Raw genomic sequence first — 18,313 nt, 5'->3', positions numbered from 1 at the left:
CCGTCCTGTCTCCCTGTCTTAGGCGTCTCACAGTGCGGACATTGCAATTTATTGCCCTGGCCACATCTGCAGTCCTCATGCCTCCTTGCAGAATGCCTAAGAGCAGGGACCCTGGGCATCTTTCTTCTGGTGTTTTTCAGTCAGTTGAAAGGCCTCTTTAATGTCCTAAGTGTTCATAACTGTGACCTTAATTGCATACCGTCTGTAAGCTGTTAGTGTCTTAACGACCGTTCTACAGGTGCATGTTCATTCATTGTTTATGGTTCATTGAACAAGCATAGGAAACAGTGTTTAAACCCTGTGTTGAAAACGCTGTGTTTGTGTGTGACTAGTTACACAGCCTTTATTTTAGGTAAAATGCGCAAAATTGTTGTTCAGGTAACACTTGGACCGAAAAGTTGAGTAAACCAAAAATAGGCTGTGGAACCAGTTACTTAAGAATAATTAGCTGAAACAACTAGATTGATTTTACATTAAGCGTGTGCGAGTTCAAATGACTGTAGTACACACTGCACAGTGTGCCAATACGTCTGCAGGGAACAGGTAAGGTTAAATAGAACCAGTGCATTTTTGCAACCCAAAGCTGCACGCATCATTTCCTTCGCATCACTTCCTGTGAAAAGAGAATAATCTAATGGAGCTATAAAGGACAGGTCTCCATAAAACAGTTAGCCTGGTGAATACATAACTCAATCTGGGAGAAGTCAGAGAATTCAGTTGGAAGCATTTAAAAATAGCTTTATGCTGCAAATGTTGTTAGGTTTGGGGAGGAAGGGAGATCAGATGTTCTCTCAATATCTCTCTCAATGTATAGCCTGGTCTGTAGCTTTACTCTAGGGTTGCTATCAAGAGTGTTGAGGATCACGTCTTTGGAAGCTGAGTAAACAGTAAATCATTTCGACATTAATATTCATGAAAATCTTTCAAGGCTGTCTGAGACACTGCAAGGCAGAGCAAGGTCAGTTCCTCTCCAAAACAATCAGCCATCCTCCTCTTATCACCATCCCTCCACCCCTCCCCTGGTCCTATCACAAGCCCTCCATCCCTCCACCCCTCCCCTGGTCCTATCACAAGCCCTCCATCCCTTCACCCCTCCCCTGGTCCTATCACAAGCCCTCCATCCCTTCACCCCTCCCCTGGTCCTATCACAAGCCCTCCGTCCCTTCACCCCTCCCCTGGTCCTATCACAAGCCCTCCACCTCTCCCCTGGTCCTATCACAAGCCCTCCATCCCTTCACCCCTCCCCTGGTCCTATCACAAGCCCTCCATCCCTTCACCCCTCCCCTGGTCCTATCACAAGCCTTCCATCCCTTCACCTCTCCCCTGGTCCTATCACAAGCCCTCCATCCCTTCACCCCTCCCCTGGTCCTATCACAAGCCCTCCATCCCTTCACCCCTCCCCTGGTCCTATCACAAGCCCTCCATCCCTTCACCCCTCCCTTGGTACTATCACAAGCCCTCCATCCCTTCACCCCTCCCCTGGTCCTATCACAAGCCCTCCACCTCTCCCCTGGTCCTATCACAAGCCCTCCATCCCTTCACCCCTCCCCTGGACCTATCACAAGCCCTCCATCCCTTCACCCCTCCCCTGGTCCTATCACAAGCCCTCCATCCCTTCACCCCTCCCCTGGTACTATCACAAGCCCTCCATCCCTTCACCCGTCCCTGTGGGTACTAAAACCACTTACTGTATACAGTTATGCCCAGTGATAAAACATTATGGAAGTCCCCAGATGGGCTGTGCCCTCCGTGACCCGCTGGAACCAACAGCTGACAACACTCAACAGTGATTACCCTCCCTGCCACACACACACACACACACACACACACACACACACACACACACACACACACACACACACACACACTGAGCTGTTGTTGCTGCCAGTCGCCATAAACACACTTTAGCATCGCTGCCTCTCCTCTCCCTGCCTCTCTTTGTCTCAGCTGCTGCAACCAAATGACTTTGCTATTGTGTCCATGATAGCCCCAAACAGCTTACGGCTTGCAATTCTAACAGTCACAGATGATTCAATTGCATAGACATGTTTAAATCCCATAGACATGTTTAAATCGCATAGACATGTTTAAATCCCATAGACATGTTTAAATCCCATAGACATGTTTAAATCCCATAGACATGTTTAAATCCCATAGACATGTTTAAATCCCATAGACATGTTTAAATCCCATAGACATGTTTAAATCCCATAGACATGTTTAAATCCCATAGACATGTTTAAATCCCATAGACATGTTTAAATCCCATAGACATGTTTAAATCCCATAGACATGTTTAAATCGCATAGACATGTTTAAATCCCATAGACATGTTTAAATCCCATAGACATGTTTAAATCCCATAGACATGTTTAAATCGCATAGACATGTTTAAATCCCATAGACATGTTTAAATCCCATAGACATGTTTAAATCCCATAGACATGTTTAAATCGCAATAGACATGTTTAAATCGCAATAGACATGTTTAAATCCCATAGACATGTTTAAATCCCATAGACATGTTTAAATCCCATAGACATGTTTAAATCCCATAGACATGTTTAAATCGCATAGACATGTTTAAATCCCATAGACATGTTTAAATCCCATAGACATGTTTAAATCCCATAGACATGTTTAAATCCCATAGACTGTCACACCGTGATCTGTTTCACCTGTCTTTGTGATTGTGTCTACCCCCCCCTCCAGGTGTCACCCATCTTCCCCATTATCCCCTGTGTAATTATACCTGTGTTCTCCATTTGTCTGTTGCCATTTCATCTGGTTTGTCAAGCTTACCAGCGTTCGTCCTGTCAGCTCCTGTCTTTTCCCAGCCTCTCTTTTTCTCGCCCTCCTGGTTTTTGACCCTTGCCTGTCCTTACCCTGAACCCGCTTGCCGGACCACTCTGCCTGCCCCTGAGCCTGCCTGCCGTCCTGTACATTTGCCTCTGTTGCTGTAATAAATATTGTTACTTCGACACGGTCTGCATCTGGGTCTTACCTTATCCTGATATAGACATGTTGAAATCCCACAGACATGTTGAAATCCCACAGACATGTTGAAATCCAATCGACATGTTGAAATCACATAGACACAGAACCGAAGCAGTGTGTTAAACTAAGAGTGAGTCCCAGGTTTTCACACACATTCACACACCATCCACCGCCACTGCCACGCCCCTCAGATCGGGGCTGGGCTAGGCTACTGTTGTCCCAGTCTAGAGAATGTGGCCTCCCTCTGTTGCCTCTCTCTTCCTCCCGTTTAACTAACAGTGCCAACCACAATTGGGCCCTGGTGAGGCCCGGTAAAAACCCAGCTTAGGGTGCTTCAGCCAACAGGAAACTCATCATGGACATAAATTGTGAGCATCAGCAGTCCCCGTCCCCCGCCCGCCCGCCAGTTGGTTTCACTCGGGCCCGGCGCAGCAGGCGCTGAGGCCCACCACCAGAGTGCTGATTCAGGGTTCCGGCAGCAGCACAACGTGGGGAGGAGACAGTGGAGAAAGAGTTCATTGCCAGCAGGCTCTCCATCACTTTGACAACTCAATAGAAACCAGTGTAAACTATTAATTGGATCATTAATTATTGATGCTGTTTTTACTACAATTTGGGGGGCGAGAGCCGAAAGAGAGAGAGTGACAGACAGAGAGAGACAGAGAGGTGAAACATTGTCTATGTTTAAACATAGTATCCATGCTGTGAGGTAAAGGGAGCAGATTAGCAGTGTGGTTTGTGTCGGTGAAAGCAGATTGTCCAAAAACATCCAAGGTGTAGCAGGTTAAAGAGCTACAGAATCAATTATTATTTAGGCCATTAGTTTTTTTGTTTGTACTTAAAAAAATTATAGTCAATGTACTGTTATTACAATGTAGAAACGCACACTATAACATTACTTGTTTATTTCTCTGGCATTGAACAGAAGAATGCCCTTTACTCAACAGAACCTGACCAGAGATAGAGCTGTAATGAGAATCTCTCTCTCTCATCACTCTCCTTCTTTCTCTCCCTCTCTTTCTTTCTCTCCCCCTATCCTTCCCTGTCTGTCTGTCTATCTGCCTGTCTGTCTGTCTGTCTGTCGGTCTCTCTGTCTGTCATGAGGTGGCATGTCAGGAGATCAATAGGGAGGAAAACAGAGGGAGAGGGACGTCACACTACCGACGGGCCAGCCAGGAGCAGCCAGGAGCTCAGGCCATTACTGATGGAACTCCTCCCTCTCTCTCTCCCTCACTCCTTCCCTCACCTCCCTCCCAGACCCCCAGAGAGCCCAGGGTCAAAGAGCATGGCACGAGGTGTGTTTAACCTGCCATAACACACCCATCTATTCACCTCACCCATCTCGGCCTCCCTCCCTCCCTTCCAGGCCAGGCCAGTCAAGCAGCTCACGGAGTGCACTACATAGCAGAGCCCTTCAAGGCCAGGCCAGTCAAGCAGCTCACGGAGTGCACTACATAGCAGAGCCCTTCAAGGCCAGGCCAGTCAAGCAGCTCACGGAGTGCACTACATAGCAGAGCCCTTCAAGGCCAGGCCAGTCAAGCAGCTCACGGAGTGCACTACATAGCAGAGCCCTTCCAGGCCAGGCCAGTCAAGCAGCTCACGGAGTGCACTACATAGCAGAGCCCTTCAAGGCCAGGCCAGTCAAGCAGCTCACGGAGTGCACTACATAGCAGAGCCCTTCAAGGCCAGGCCAGTCAAGCAGCTCACGGAGTGCACTACATAGCAGAGCAGACCATAGTGCTGCTGACTGGCCACAGACGGACAGAAGGTGCTTTCTAACCTCTTTACTTTTTCCCTCAGCTTTTTCCCTCTCCGCCCAAGCTATTAGAATGTATGTTCTGCTTATCTGGTTACGGCTCGTCCCTCACCATCACACTGGACTGACTGGGTGAAGGGAAAATTACGCTGGCCAAACACCATTCCTATTGCTAATCATTGAGTGCTTGCTTACTAAGGTGTTTTAATGACAGACAGTATATAACCCATTACCTCCAAAATACAAAACCTTACATCCTATTCCTCAGAAGCTCACCTCCCTTTGCCTCAGCAGTCCACATTCAAACTACTCTGTGACCCCACCACGAATGTGATCCTTAACATGACCTTCACAATACAATGTGGGGATTTCTTCATCTATCTGCGGTCTGTTGGTCTGTGTGAAACCTTGGAAAGCCCCCTCCATCCCACAGCATCAATAATGGAGCCAGTCTGTGCTAACCTAGCCATGTGCTACTTCCCTCCCTGTGTGAGGAAGAAAGTTACATAACACAGGGACTGGGGAATGTTGACTGCCTGGATTCTCCTCATCCTCCTCCTCCTCCTCCTCTCCACCTGCGAAGCAGCTCTGTGTTCCTCCCCTCCTCCCTTGTCCTCTTTTCTCCTTTCCTCTTCTCTGTTGTTTTCTCCTCCTTCTCCTCCTCATCCGTCTTTCCTGTTTTTGACACCGCCAAGGTAAAAGCTCCCATAATTAAGGATTTGACCAAATCTATTTCCAATTATGACAACTGTGGGCCTGCGTGGAGTGAATCAAGTGGCCCAACATCTTAAGGATAGCTTCGGATGTTAATTCTGTACAAAAATGGGGTTTAATTCAATGTGTGTGTGTGTACGTGTGTGTGTCAAGGGGAGCATTTAGTTCCGAAAAATGACCCTTTGTCTATAACCATTGTCCTGTTGTAACAAATATGTGGGAAGGCTAGGAGACAGGGAAGAGTCCGTGTGTTGCTATTTAGCATGTACAGTAGTTGTCTGTAGGAGTAGTGGAGATCTGAAATACAGGCCTTAAACCCTTACAGATGTCTTACAATATAATACCTATCCTGTAAAGAATCCTATCCTATAGTGTTGAAGGGAAACTGACAAAATTAGGTTGATTCATGTTGATATTTGCCAACCATTTAGTGCAGGTTGGCATTTATTGTCATGAGTCTTGCCTAGGAGGCAGCTCTGCAGAGTGGTCACTAGCTGGCACAGCCACAAAGTCATCAAATCTGATTTTAAACCTCACGCTAACACATAACACTAACCTTCAATTAAGACCAAAATGTGCATTTCTGAATTCATGAATGATTACAATACAGCCCATTTTGACTTAGCAGTTGGCTTATCAAGCGTAAACCGCTGAATTCTACCTCCAGGGCAAGACACATGACAATAAACGTCGACCTGACTATTTAGTGGAGGATCCTAATGTTCAGCTTTTCTTCAAGAACAACATACAGTGCATTCGGAAAGTATTCAGACCCCTTGAATTTTTCCAAATTTTGTTACAGCCTTAATCTAAAATGGATTAAATCGTTTTTTTCCCCATCATCAATCTACACACAATACCCCATAATGACAAAGCAAAAACAGGTTTCTCGAAATGTAAAAAATAAATAAAAAATGAAATATTACATTTGCATAAGTATTCAGACCCTTTACTCAGTACTTTGTTGAAGAACCTTTGGCAGTGATTACAACCTCGAGTCTTCTTGGGTGTGACACTAAAAGCTTGGCACACCTGTATTTGGGCAGTTTCTCCCATTCTTCTCTGCAGATCCTCTCAAGGTTGGTCAGGTTGGATGGGGAGCATCGCTGCACAGCTATTTTTAGGTCTCTCCATAGATGTTCGATTGGGTTCAAGTCCGGGCTCTGGTTGGGACACTCAAGGACATTCAGAGACTTGTCCCGAAACCACTCCTGCGTTGTCTTGGCTGTGTGTTTAGGGTTGTTGTCTTGTTGGAAGGTGAACCTTCGCCCAGTCTGAGATTCTGAGTGCTCTGTAGCAGGTTTTTATCAAGGATCTCTCTTCTATACTTTGCTCCATTCATCTTTCCCTCGATCTTGACTAGTCTCCCAGTCCTTACCGCTGAAAAACTTCCCCACAACATGATGCTGCCACCACCATGTTTCACCGTAGCGATGGTGCCAGGTTTCTTCCAGGCGTGACACTTGGTATTCAGGCCAAAGAGTTCAATCTTGGTTTCATCAGACCAGAGAATCTTGTTTCTCATGGTCTGAGAGTGCTTTAGGTGCATTTTGGCAAACTCCAAGTCATGTGCCTTTTACTGAGGAGTGGCTTCAGTCTGGCCACTCTCCCATTTAAATGTTTTTATTTAAACTTTATTGAACTAGGCAAGTCAGTTAAGAACAAATTCTTACTTTCAATGACGGCCTAGGAACAGTGGTTTTAACTGCCTTGTTCAGGGGCAGAACGACAGATTTTTTTTACCTTGTCAGCTCGGGGATTTGATCTTGCAATCTTTCAGTTACTAGTCCAACGCTCTAACCACAAGGCTACCTGCCGCCCATAAAGGACTGATTGGGGGAGTGCTGCAGAGATGGTTGACCTTCTGTAAGGTTCTCCCATCTCCACAGAGGAACTCTGGAGCTCTGTCTGCGGTGACCATCAGGTTCTTGGTCACCTCACTGACCAAGGTCCTTCTCCCCCGATTGCTCAGTTTGGCCGGTTGGCCAGCTCTAGGAAGAGTCTTGGTGGTTCCAAACATCTTCCATTTAAGAATGATGGAGGCCACTGTGTTCTTGGGGACCTTCAGTGCAGCAGAAATGTTTTGGTACCCTTCCCTAGATCTGTGCTATGACACAATCCGGTCTCAGAGATCTACGACCTCATGGCTTGTTTTTTGCTCTGACATGCACTACCAACTCTGGGACCATATATAGACATGAGTGTACCTTTCCAAATCATGTCCAATCAATTACATTTTCCACAGGTGGACTCCAATCAAGTTGTAGAAACATCAATGATGATCAATGGAAACAGGATGCACCTGAGCTCAATTACAAGTCTCATAGCAAAGGGTCTGAATACTTACATAAATAAGGTATCTGTTTTTAATTTTTAATACATTTACATAAATAAATAAAAAACAGTTTTCACTTTGTCATTCTGGGGTTTTGTATGTAGATTGAGGAGGAAAAATATTTACTTAATCAATTTTAGAATAAGGCTGTAACATGAAAATGTAGAAACGGGGAAGGGGTCTGAATACTTTCAGAATGCACTGTATATTTCGATTTTTGCAGCTTTATATCTGATAGCAGCAAACAAGGATCCATCATAAATACAAATACAAATAATAACTATGCCTGTTTCACTTTCAAGCTATGTGAAAGGGACTGTGTAGAGGGACTAACTCACATCAGTCAGTCCTTCACAGTCATCCAAAGGAGACAGAGACTGCACACAGGGAAGTAACCCTTGAGTGTAGATGTGCCATACAGTCTGCTTTAGAGGGGAATCTATATAGGTCACTCCTCAGAAACAGCTCTACAAACACTTGGAAACGCCTTTGGAAGCGGTCTGCCTTTTTAAAGGACTAATATGGAAACCACAAAGCCAGCCTACCCCCAGTGTAGCAATGCTTTCAGCACGGTGACCGCTCCTCCGCCGGCCCAGGCCTAATCTCTCTCTCTATCTGGGACTTTGTTAGTGTCCTTAACGTTATCACCAGGGGGCGAGGGTGGTTCGATCGTTCAGAAGCATTGTGGTACAGTAGTATGAGATGAATGTATAATTCATAAAAACTATCTGCCTGCATCTAGAGGAGAGGGGGCTAGTAGCTAGGGACTAGGAGTTAGGGACTAGGAGCTAGAAGTAAGCCATTCAAAAACCATTTGATCTCCAAACTTCCACTCAGCCCAACCCAGCTCACGACTCGACTCCACTGTCTACTCCAATCCCATCCCGTCCTCCCTGGCTGATCCAACGGAGTTGAGTTGTCGTGCAGGGGGAATCCTACTGGCCTCACAAGTAGCCTGATCTCGTGAGCTTATCAGTGCAAGGAACCATTCATGTTAGCGTGCAAGATCACGCGGCTTGCAATGCTAGAATCCTACAGGGAGAAACCCTAATTATTATACCACTTTTAATTGCATTTGCCGTACCTTCATTAATTAATATGCACGACTGATGACATTGTTCAGCCAGAGGCCGTTCAAAAGCAGCATCACAGACTAACCCACAGACACAGACAGACTGACTCCCTATAGGCTGAATGACTGGAACAGCACATCACCCCTGGCCCTGAACCTATTGGAGTGAGCCGCCCGATAAGCACAAACACACACATGCAAGCACACACGCACGCACACACACTTTGGGACAGTTTTTCGAAGTGTGTGTGTTTGTGTGTGTGTGTGTGCGTGCGTGTGCCACCGTAAAAGTACAGAATCAGACTACAATTACATATATCATCACCTTCCTTCCTTTCTCTCTCCTCTCTTTATCTCTCTCCTCTCTCCTTTTCATCTTTTTCTTTCTCCTTCTCATCTCTCCTCTCGCTATCTCTCGATCTCTCCCTCTATCTATGTTTTATAATATAGAGTCCATTACATCAGATTGAATGTGTGAAACAGAAGTGGTAGCCAGGCCCTGCAATGTGTGCTACAGGAGGACTGAGACAGGATAAGGTATCTAGAGCAGCAGCCCAACACACACACACACACACACTCTCTTGCATAGACATTTACATGCCATTTATTATGCCCTGTCGACATAATAAGCTCCCTCCACACAGTTGCTGTACAGTGTAGAATAGACTTGACACACACAGACACACAAAACAGGTCAGATCACGTAACAAAGACACAGACAGACCATAGACTGTGAGGAAATAAAAGGTTAGTTTTTAAGCGACGGCTCATTAATAAGATCAAATTCCTATCGTAATCTACATATCATATTATTATGAATGAGACCACGAGGCCTACATTAAAACACCTGTATTCACTTACACGGACCGCGCTCCCTAAAACCAAAACCAGATAGTCACTTTAGTTATGCAAGCCTGACAATACAGAACATATACAGAACATCTGGTATTGTTTTCATGGATAAACGTTGTAGTTTCCTTCATATAATTAAGGGCGACTGAGAAGAGAGTTGTGATGGTATGGTGCTCTTTACTCATCAATGGCACTCAGTCCTCTGTACTGAACATATGGAGCTAGCAGACTACTGTCGTACCACTAACTCACTGAATATGGAACAGTGGTAATTAGTCAATAAACATGTTCAACATGAGCTGACAGTGACACTGAATACACTTCCCAATGAATAATGCAAAGGTGATTTGACTATCCCTGACATAACACCGTGCTTCCCAAATGGCACTCTATTCCCTATATAGAGTGCCATTTTACTAGGGGAAAATCTGAAAAGGCAACCTATTCCCTATATAGTATTGCTCTATATAGGGAATAGGTTGCCTTTTCAGATTTTCCCCTAGTAAAAGAGAGAGCCCTACAAAGTAGTGCACTATAGGGAATAGGTTGCCTTTTCAGATTGCCCCCTAGTGTACAGCATGAGAGTTGAAAGAGAGAGAGCAGGAGGAAGTGTGTTCCTACCTTTCTCACTGACAGACTCACTCTCTATCTCCACGTCCTCACAGCTGGTGTACTCCGGCGTGGTGGCCAGTTCCTCCTCCGAGCTGCTCAGGGATACTTGCCGCATCTTACCCCCCTTTTTGGTTTTGTGGGGCTTTGGTGGCGGCGGCCTGATGGACTCGGACTGGTCAGAGCTCAGAGAGTCGTTCCTCAACATGGTGTCCATCTTCTCCCTCTTGGTCTTCCTGACTGCAGAGCTGGGGTCCAGATAATCATGACCCCTGAACCCTATTGGCTCCCCTGGCCCCCGCCTCATGTCCCCTGACCTATCCCCCAGCACGGGGCTGCGGTGTGGGGTGGGGGGGCTGTGGTTGGAGGTCCGGTGGTGGCCTCCAGGGGTGGGGGAGTTTCTGTCCATGGAGTAGGAGCGTTGGCCCACCATGGGCGGCCGGCGCTCGGTCAGATGCTGTCTGGACAGGCGGATTGGTCCCTGGGGCTCGTCCTGCTCCGTGTAGGCCAGAGACACATCACTGTGGCGCCTCTCGTGCCTGGCCCGGCCCACCTCAGCATGCATCCTCATCTGCTCCTCGTAGGGCTGGGGCTTGACGGGGTAACGGGCTAGGTTGGGGTCGGAGCGGTAGCGTGTCTGGTACTCCTCCTGGCGCTGGCGCTGCAGCTCGTACTCACTGGGCTGCCCGTCTAGAGGGTAGGGCCCGTCTAGAGGGTAGGGCCCGTCCTGGTCCAGAGGGTAGTCCTCCTGGGAGCGCCAGCGGCCACGCCCACCACGGTACTCCCCCCGCGCCGCCTCAGCGTCTTGGTACCTCCGTGGGGCCCCACGCCGAGGGTCCCCATCCCCGTAGTCGGACGGTGATCTGGGCATGGTGCCGTCCCCCGGGGCATACTGACCCCGCTCCTCCCTTTGGTCGTATTTTTGGTTTGTATCCCTAGATGCTGATGGGCTTCGTTTCCTGTTCGTCAAAGAAAGAGACTGTTAGTGAGCGGGTCAAGTAGGAATGAAAATTCTCTGAGTCAGAAGAGAAGGCTGTATATTATATTATAGAATCACACTGAGCTTGAGTATCATTATATAACCCGTATAAAAACTCACTGATGCTTAGAATGAAAGATCTACAGGGCTTTCTGCTCTGCTTACCTGCCTACTAAACCCACTCCAAACATAGCAGTTCCCTAGACAGGGTAGCCACCAGTGTGCGTGTGTGCGTGTGTGTGCGTGCGTGTGCGTGCGTGTGCGTGGGCGTGTGTGTGTGTGTGTGTGTGTGTGTGTGTGTGTGTGTGTGTGTGTGTGTGTGTGTGTGTGTGTGTGTGTGTGTGTGTACACTCCACACTGCGTGGGCCTCAGACGGCTGATGAAAGGCTTAGCTACAGTAGCTGTCACATAACACGGCTGGAGCTGGGGGGGTTTGGAGCTGGGGGGTTTTGAGCTGGAGATTTGGGAAGAAGACTCCTGCACTTCTTTGACTCTCTTCATTAAAAATATATCTAGGAGCCCTAAGATGGCAGCCAGACCCAAAGACAAGATATCTCTGAAAAGGCAAGTCACTTTTCAGAAACCAAGCAGCCTTTAAACTCTCAAAACAGGAAATAGTTTCACCTGATGTTAACATTCAACTGATGTTTTTTCTGTAAGGAGTCACAGTCTGTACAAATACATTCAACATTCTACCGGTACACTATTATCTATTGATCTATAATATGTTTCCATTTCCTCTTGGTTACTATGTGGATACTATAGGTCATCTTTCATCTTCATCTTCATGTCCATCTGATTACTGTGGTAGTGTAAAGTGGATAAATGATGATTATTACAATGCATTTCAAACAGCTAGATGGCACATGATTAACGGCAGACGTTCCCTGAGTATGGCCGTTTGTGTTTTCAAATTAAAAGTGTGTTTGTGTGTGTGTGCGCGTGCGTGCGTGCGCACATACGTACGTGTGCGAGCGAGAGAGGGAGAGAAAGAGAGAGACAAAGAGAGAGAGAGAGAGTCTGTGCTATGATAAATTACACTGTTCCCCAGCGTTGGGATGTGTTGTTTGCTGTCTGGAGAGGGAGGGGCCAGGAGTTTGGGAGGGAGGTGTGTGTGGTGTGTGTAGCTTATCCAGTAATAATGTGCCTAAGTTAGGAGCATGCTGGGAAAAAGGGATTATTAACAATCTAATTTCGACTTTGAGAAGATGAGTAGGAGAGGAGGAGAGGAAGAAAGGAGACGAGAGGGGGAGAGGAAGAGAGGAGGAAAGAAGGGAAGGAGGAGAGGGGTAATGGAAGAGAAGAGGAGAGACTTCTTCCCTAATTATATCGGCCCCCTCCATCCCCATGGAAAACCACTGCTCTCCTCCACACACAGCCAGTAGAGTCACATAGACAGACAGAACTAGCCTTCTGTAGTCACTACACTGAGCTAGAATACTGTGAAGCCAGGACGGGAGAGCAGGATCATACGAAACACTTTTTAAATCTCAACTACTGTATTCACACCTGAACTGTTCTCACACCGGTACTGCACTGTTCCAAGAATATTTTCCGACCAGACATTAAGTATTATCTATTGACAGTAAATAATAGAGCAGCAGCCACCATTTTGTTTTTGTCGCGATGTTATTTGGGCCAAATGTAATATGTCATAACTGGTTCAGGATTTGTGATATATTATGTACTCCTCCATAATCCCAAAGACAGTGTCTATATCCCAAATGGCATCTTATTCCCTTTGTAGTACACTCCTTTTGACCAGAGCTCTATGGGCCCTGTTCAGAAGTAGTGTACTATAAAGAGATTAGGGTGCCATTTGGGACACACAACAGTATATCCAGCAGTCACTGAAGGGGGAACGGGAGAAGAAGGATGTGGCTGAGGAGCCCTGGCAGAAGAAGGATGTGGCTGAGGAGCCCTGGCTGTGAACAGCACTGTATGTTAATGCTTTCCTTTTGTCCAAACCACACTATTCACAAATCATACCTCTTTCTACTTTTTACCTCAGGAAAGAAAGAAAGTAATGACATGTTAGGACTCAGATGCTTTCTGAGTCTGAATTTAGTATGTTACAACCTTCCGATACATTTCCAACAGCAGGTTCATTAATGGTCATGTTTTTGACCCAGTCATGTAGTGTACTGAACTCTATAGTCTGAGGCATTATGTACAAGTCGTCCAGACAATAACAGACCGCTGCTTCATTGAGAAAACCAAGGTGAGGCGGCGGCAGGAATGATGATATGGCAGAGTACAGTAGACTGGCTGAGTGACTGGATGGAACGCGCAGGGTGTACTGTATGTGTGTGTGTGTGGGGGAGGGGGGTTATTGTATTGTCAGCATGTCTCTGTAAGACAGGCATGGTGATGAAGGAGGTGTGTGTGTGAGAGTATCATGGGGGATAGGGTTCTACTGAATACACTAGGAAATGCTTCAGTAAGAGTTATTAGTATGTCCAAAGGGCCTCTGGCCAATGCCCCCTCAGGACTGCTACTGTTGTGAAAAATCCCACACACACATACCCCCCTTGACAAGCCCTGACTCTACTTGACACAAATATCCCATAATGTGTAGTCCTGTTTAGCCCTGGATGCCCTTTGTGTCCAAACAGACCAGAGTCAATAGCAGCTACCGCTACTACTACTGCTACTACTACTACTACTACTACTACTACTACTACTACTACTGCTACTACTACTACTACTGCTACTACTACTACTACTGCTACTACTACTACTACTACTACTGCTACTGCTACTGCTACTGCTACTGCTACTGCTACTGCTACTGCTACTGCTACTACTACTGCTACTACTACTGCTACTACTACCGCTACTACTACTACTACTACTGCTACTACTACCGCTACTACTACTGCTACTGCTACTACTACTACTGCTACTACTGCTACTACTACCGCTACTACTACTGCTGCTGCTACTAATGCTACTACTGCTACATCTGCCTACAGCATCATGCTAATGTCCTCAGCGCAGGCCGTAGAGCAACACAACACCACTCTGCTGTGGATGATCTGTACATTGTCTCCCTCCCTGTAAATGTATCTGGAATACATTATACGTTGTATAATAAGACATATATTGACATCAGTATAGGATCTCTGACTGACTGGCTGTGGTAGTGGAAAAGGTTTTCTTTGGTGATGTCACTCTGTGATCTTCTGATGCTCCCAGCTCCCATATGCCACAGTCCCATGAGCTTATGTTTGCATTCAAACCCCTATTCAAATTGCTGTCCGACAAACGGACTGACTGAGAGAGGAGTTCAGCTCTCTCATAGAATAGCCGGTATGATACAGTGGCAGTGAGCATTGTGCAGTCAGAGAGCATTGTCCAAAACCCAAGCTGCCAGTGCAGTATGGGAGCTAGAAGGATGGGATAGTGACGTCATTCAGAAGCAGACAATGATTCATCCACCAGCCTCTCAGCCTACGGTCTGAAATCTGAACTGCGTAGCGTAGTGATGTAATGGCATGGCATTGAACTGCATTCACACTGCATAAGGAGCCTAATCTGCTGCTAGTAAATCAAATCAAATGTTATTTGTCACATGCGCCGAATACAACAAATGTAGACCTTACTGTGAAATGCTTACTTACAAGCCCTTAACCAACAATGCAGTTTTAAGAAAAAAGATTGACTAAATGAACAAAAGTAAAAAATAAAAGAGCAACAATAAAATGAAAATAACGAGGCTATATACAGGGGGTACCGGTACCGAGTCAATCTGCGGGGGTACATGTTAGTCGAGGTAATTGGTAAATGTAGGTAGGGGTAAAGTGACCATGCATAGATAAAGAATAAACAGCGAGTAGCAGCAGCGTAAAAAAAAAGGGGGGGGGGGGGGGGGTCGATGCAAATAGTCCATTTGATTAACTTTTCAACAGTCTTATGGCTTGGGGGTAGAAGTGGTTCAGAAGCCTTTTGGACCTGGACTTGGAGCTCCGGTACCGCTTGCCGTGCGGAGCAGAGAGAACAATATGACTAGGGTGGTTGGAATCTTTGGTAATTTTTGTGGCCTTCCTCTGACACTGCCTGGTATAGAGGTCCTGGATGGCAGGAAGCTTAGCCCCAGTGACGTACTGGGTTGTACGCACTACCCTCTGTAGTGCCTTGCAGTCGGTGGCCGAGCAGTTGCCATACCAGGCGGTGATGCAACCAGTCAGGATGCTCTCGATGGTGCAGCTGTAGAACCTTTTGAAGATCTGAGGACCCATGCCAAATCTTTCTCTCTTGAGGGGGAATAGGCGTTGTTGTACACTCTTCGCGACTGTCTTGGTGTGTTTGGATCATGATAGAGTGTTGATGATGTGGACACCACAAGCTCTCAACCTGCTCCACTACATCCCTGTCGATGAGAATGGGGGCATGCTCGGCCGTCCTTTTCCTGTAATCCACGATCATCTCCTTTGTCTTGATCACATTGAGGGAGAGGTTGTTGTCCTGGCACCACACTGCCAGTTCTCGGACCTCCTCCCTATAGGCTGTCTCATCGCTGTCAGTGATTAGGCCTACCACTGTTGTGTCGTCTGCAAACTTAATGATGATGTTGGAGTCGTGCTTGGCCACGCAGTCGTGGGTGAACAGGGAGTATATGACGGGACTAAGCACGCACCACTGAGGGGCCCCTGTGTTGAGGATCAGCATGGCAGATGTGTTGTTGCCTATCCTTAACACCTGGGGACGGTCAGTCAGGAAGTCCAGGATCCAGTTGCAGAGGGAAGTGTTTAGTCCTAGGGTACTTAGCTTATTGATGAGCTTTGAGGGCAATACGGTGTTAAACGCTACGCTATATTCAATACAGTCGTGCATTCTCACGTAGGTGTTCCTTTTGTCCAGGTGGGACAGGGCAGGGTTGAATGCAATAGAGATGGCATCGTCTGTGGATCTGTTGGGGCGGTATGAAAATTGGGGTTTAGGGGTTCTGGGATGATGGTGTTGATTTGAGCCATGCCAGCATTTCAAAGCCCTTCATGGCTACAGATGAGTGCTACGGGTCGGTAGTCATTTAGGCAGGTTACCTTGGTGTTCTTGGGCACAGGGACTATGGTGGTCTGCTTGAAACATGTAGATTTTACAGACTCAGAGAAGACAATTGCCAGTTGGTCAGTTTCTGCTCGGAGTACACGTCCTGGTAATTTAGCTTGTCTGTTACGCTTGTGTCATTGGGCAGCTTGCGGCTGGGCTACCCTTTGTAGTCCATAAAACTTTGCAAGCCCTGCCACATCCGACGAGCGTCGGAGCCGGTGTGGTAGGATTCAATATTAGTCCTGTATTTACACTTTGGCTGTTTGATGGTGCATATGAGGGCATAGCAGGATTTCTTATAAGCGTCCGGGTTAGAGTCCCACACCTTGAAAGTGTCAGATCTACTCTTTAGCTCAGTGAAGATGTTGCTTCCGGTTGGGGTATGTACAGTTGAAGTCGAAAGTTTACATACACCTTAGTCAAATACATTTAAACTCAGTTTTTCACAATTCCTGACATTTAATCCTAGTAAAAAGTGTCTGTCTTTGGTCAGTTAGGATCACCACTTTATTTTAAGAATGTGAAATTCCAGAATAATAGTAGAGAGAATGATTTATTTCAGCTTTTATTTCTTTCATCACATTCCCAGTGGGTCAGAAGTTTGCATACTGTACATTCAACTAGTATTTGGTAGCATTGCCTTTAAATGGTTTAACTTGGGTCAAACGTTCCGGGTAGCCTTCCACAAGATTCCCACAATAAGTTGGGTGAATTTTGGTCCATTCCTCCTGACAGAGTTGGTGTAACTGAGTCAGGTTTGTAGGCCTCCTTGCTCTCCTTTTTCAGTTATGCCCACAAATTTTCTATAGGCTTGAGTTCCAGGCTTTGTGATGGCCACTCCAATACCTTGACTTTGTTGTTCTTAAGCCATGTTGCCACAACTTTGGAAGTATGCTTGGGGTCATTGTCCATTTGAAAGACCCATTTGCGACCAAGCTTTAACTTCCTGACAGATGTCTTGAGATGTTGCTTAAATATATCCACATAATTTTCCTCCCTCTTGATGCAATCTATTTTGTGAAGTGCACCAGTCCCTCCTGCGGCAAAGCACCCCCACAACATGATGCTACCACCCCCGGACTTCACGATTGGGATGGTATTCTTCGGCTTGCAAGACTCCCCCTTTTTCCTCCAAACATAACAATGGTCATTATGGCCAAACAGTTCTATTTTTGTTTCATCAGACCAGAGGACATTTCTCCAAAAAGTACGATATTTGTCCCCATAGCCTGGCTCTTTGATGGCTGTTTTGAAGCAGTGGCTTCTTCTTTATACTTGCGTTCTATTGTTTGTACAGATGAATGTGGTACCTTCAGGCGGTTGGAAATTGCTCCCAAGGATGAACCAGACTTGTGGAGGTCTACAATTATTTTTCTGAGGTCTTGGCTGATTTCTTTTGATTTTCCCATGATGTCAAGCAAGGAGGCACTGAGTTTGAAGGTAGGCCTTGAAATACATCCACAGGTAGACCTCAAACTGACTCAACTGATGTCAATTAACCTATCAGAAGCTTTGAAAGCCTTGACATCATTTTCTGGAATTTTCCAAGATGTTTAAAGGCACAGTCAACTTAGTGTATGTAAATGTCTGACCCACTGGAATTGTGATATAGTGAATAGATAAGTGAAATAAACAATTCTGTAAACAATTATTTGAAAAATGACTTGTGTCACGCACAAAGTAGATGTCCTAACCGACTTGCCAAAACTATAGTTTGTTAACAAAAAATTTGTGGAGTGGTTGAAAAACAAGTTTTAATGTCTCCAACCTAAGTGTATGTAAACCTCCGACTTCAACTGTATGTATGGTCACTGTGGGGACAACGTCATCAATGTACATATTGTTGAAGCCGGTGACTGTTGTGGTATACTCCTCAGTGCCATTCAATGAGTCCAGGAACATATTCCAATCTGTTAGCAAAACAGTCCTATAGCTTAGCATCTGCAT

At 46.2% G+C, this 18,313-nt stretch overlaps 1 protein-coding gene across 20 annotated transcripts in view; it reads right to left on the bottom strand.

The window, feature by feature from the left end:
- The window catches only part of LOC109901689 (regulating synaptic membrane exocytosis protein 2), a 230,432-nt gene that overhangs the window by 112,972 nt on the left and 99,147 nt on the right, over positions 1–18,313 (bottom strand). For all 20 annotated transcript variants that reach the window (XM_031786937.1, XM_031786933.1, XM_031786943.1 and 17 more), the window contains one exon: positions 10,348–11,294. In XM_031786937.1, coding sequence (XP_031642797.1) covers positions 10,348–11,294 — 947 coding nt within the window. The remainder of the gene's footprint in view (positions 1–10,347; positions 11,295–18,313) is intronic.

Source organism: Oncorhynchus kisutch, linkage group LG13, assembly GCF_002021735.2.
Source record: "Oncorhynchus kisutch isolate 150728-3 linkage group LG13, Okis_V2, whole genome shotgun sequence".
NCBI classification, from domain to species: Eukaryota; Metazoa; Chordata; class Actinopteri; order Salmoniformes; family Salmonidae; genus Oncorhynchus; species Oncorhynchus kisutch.
This window is presented reverse-complemented; position numbering and strand designations above follow the sequence as displayed.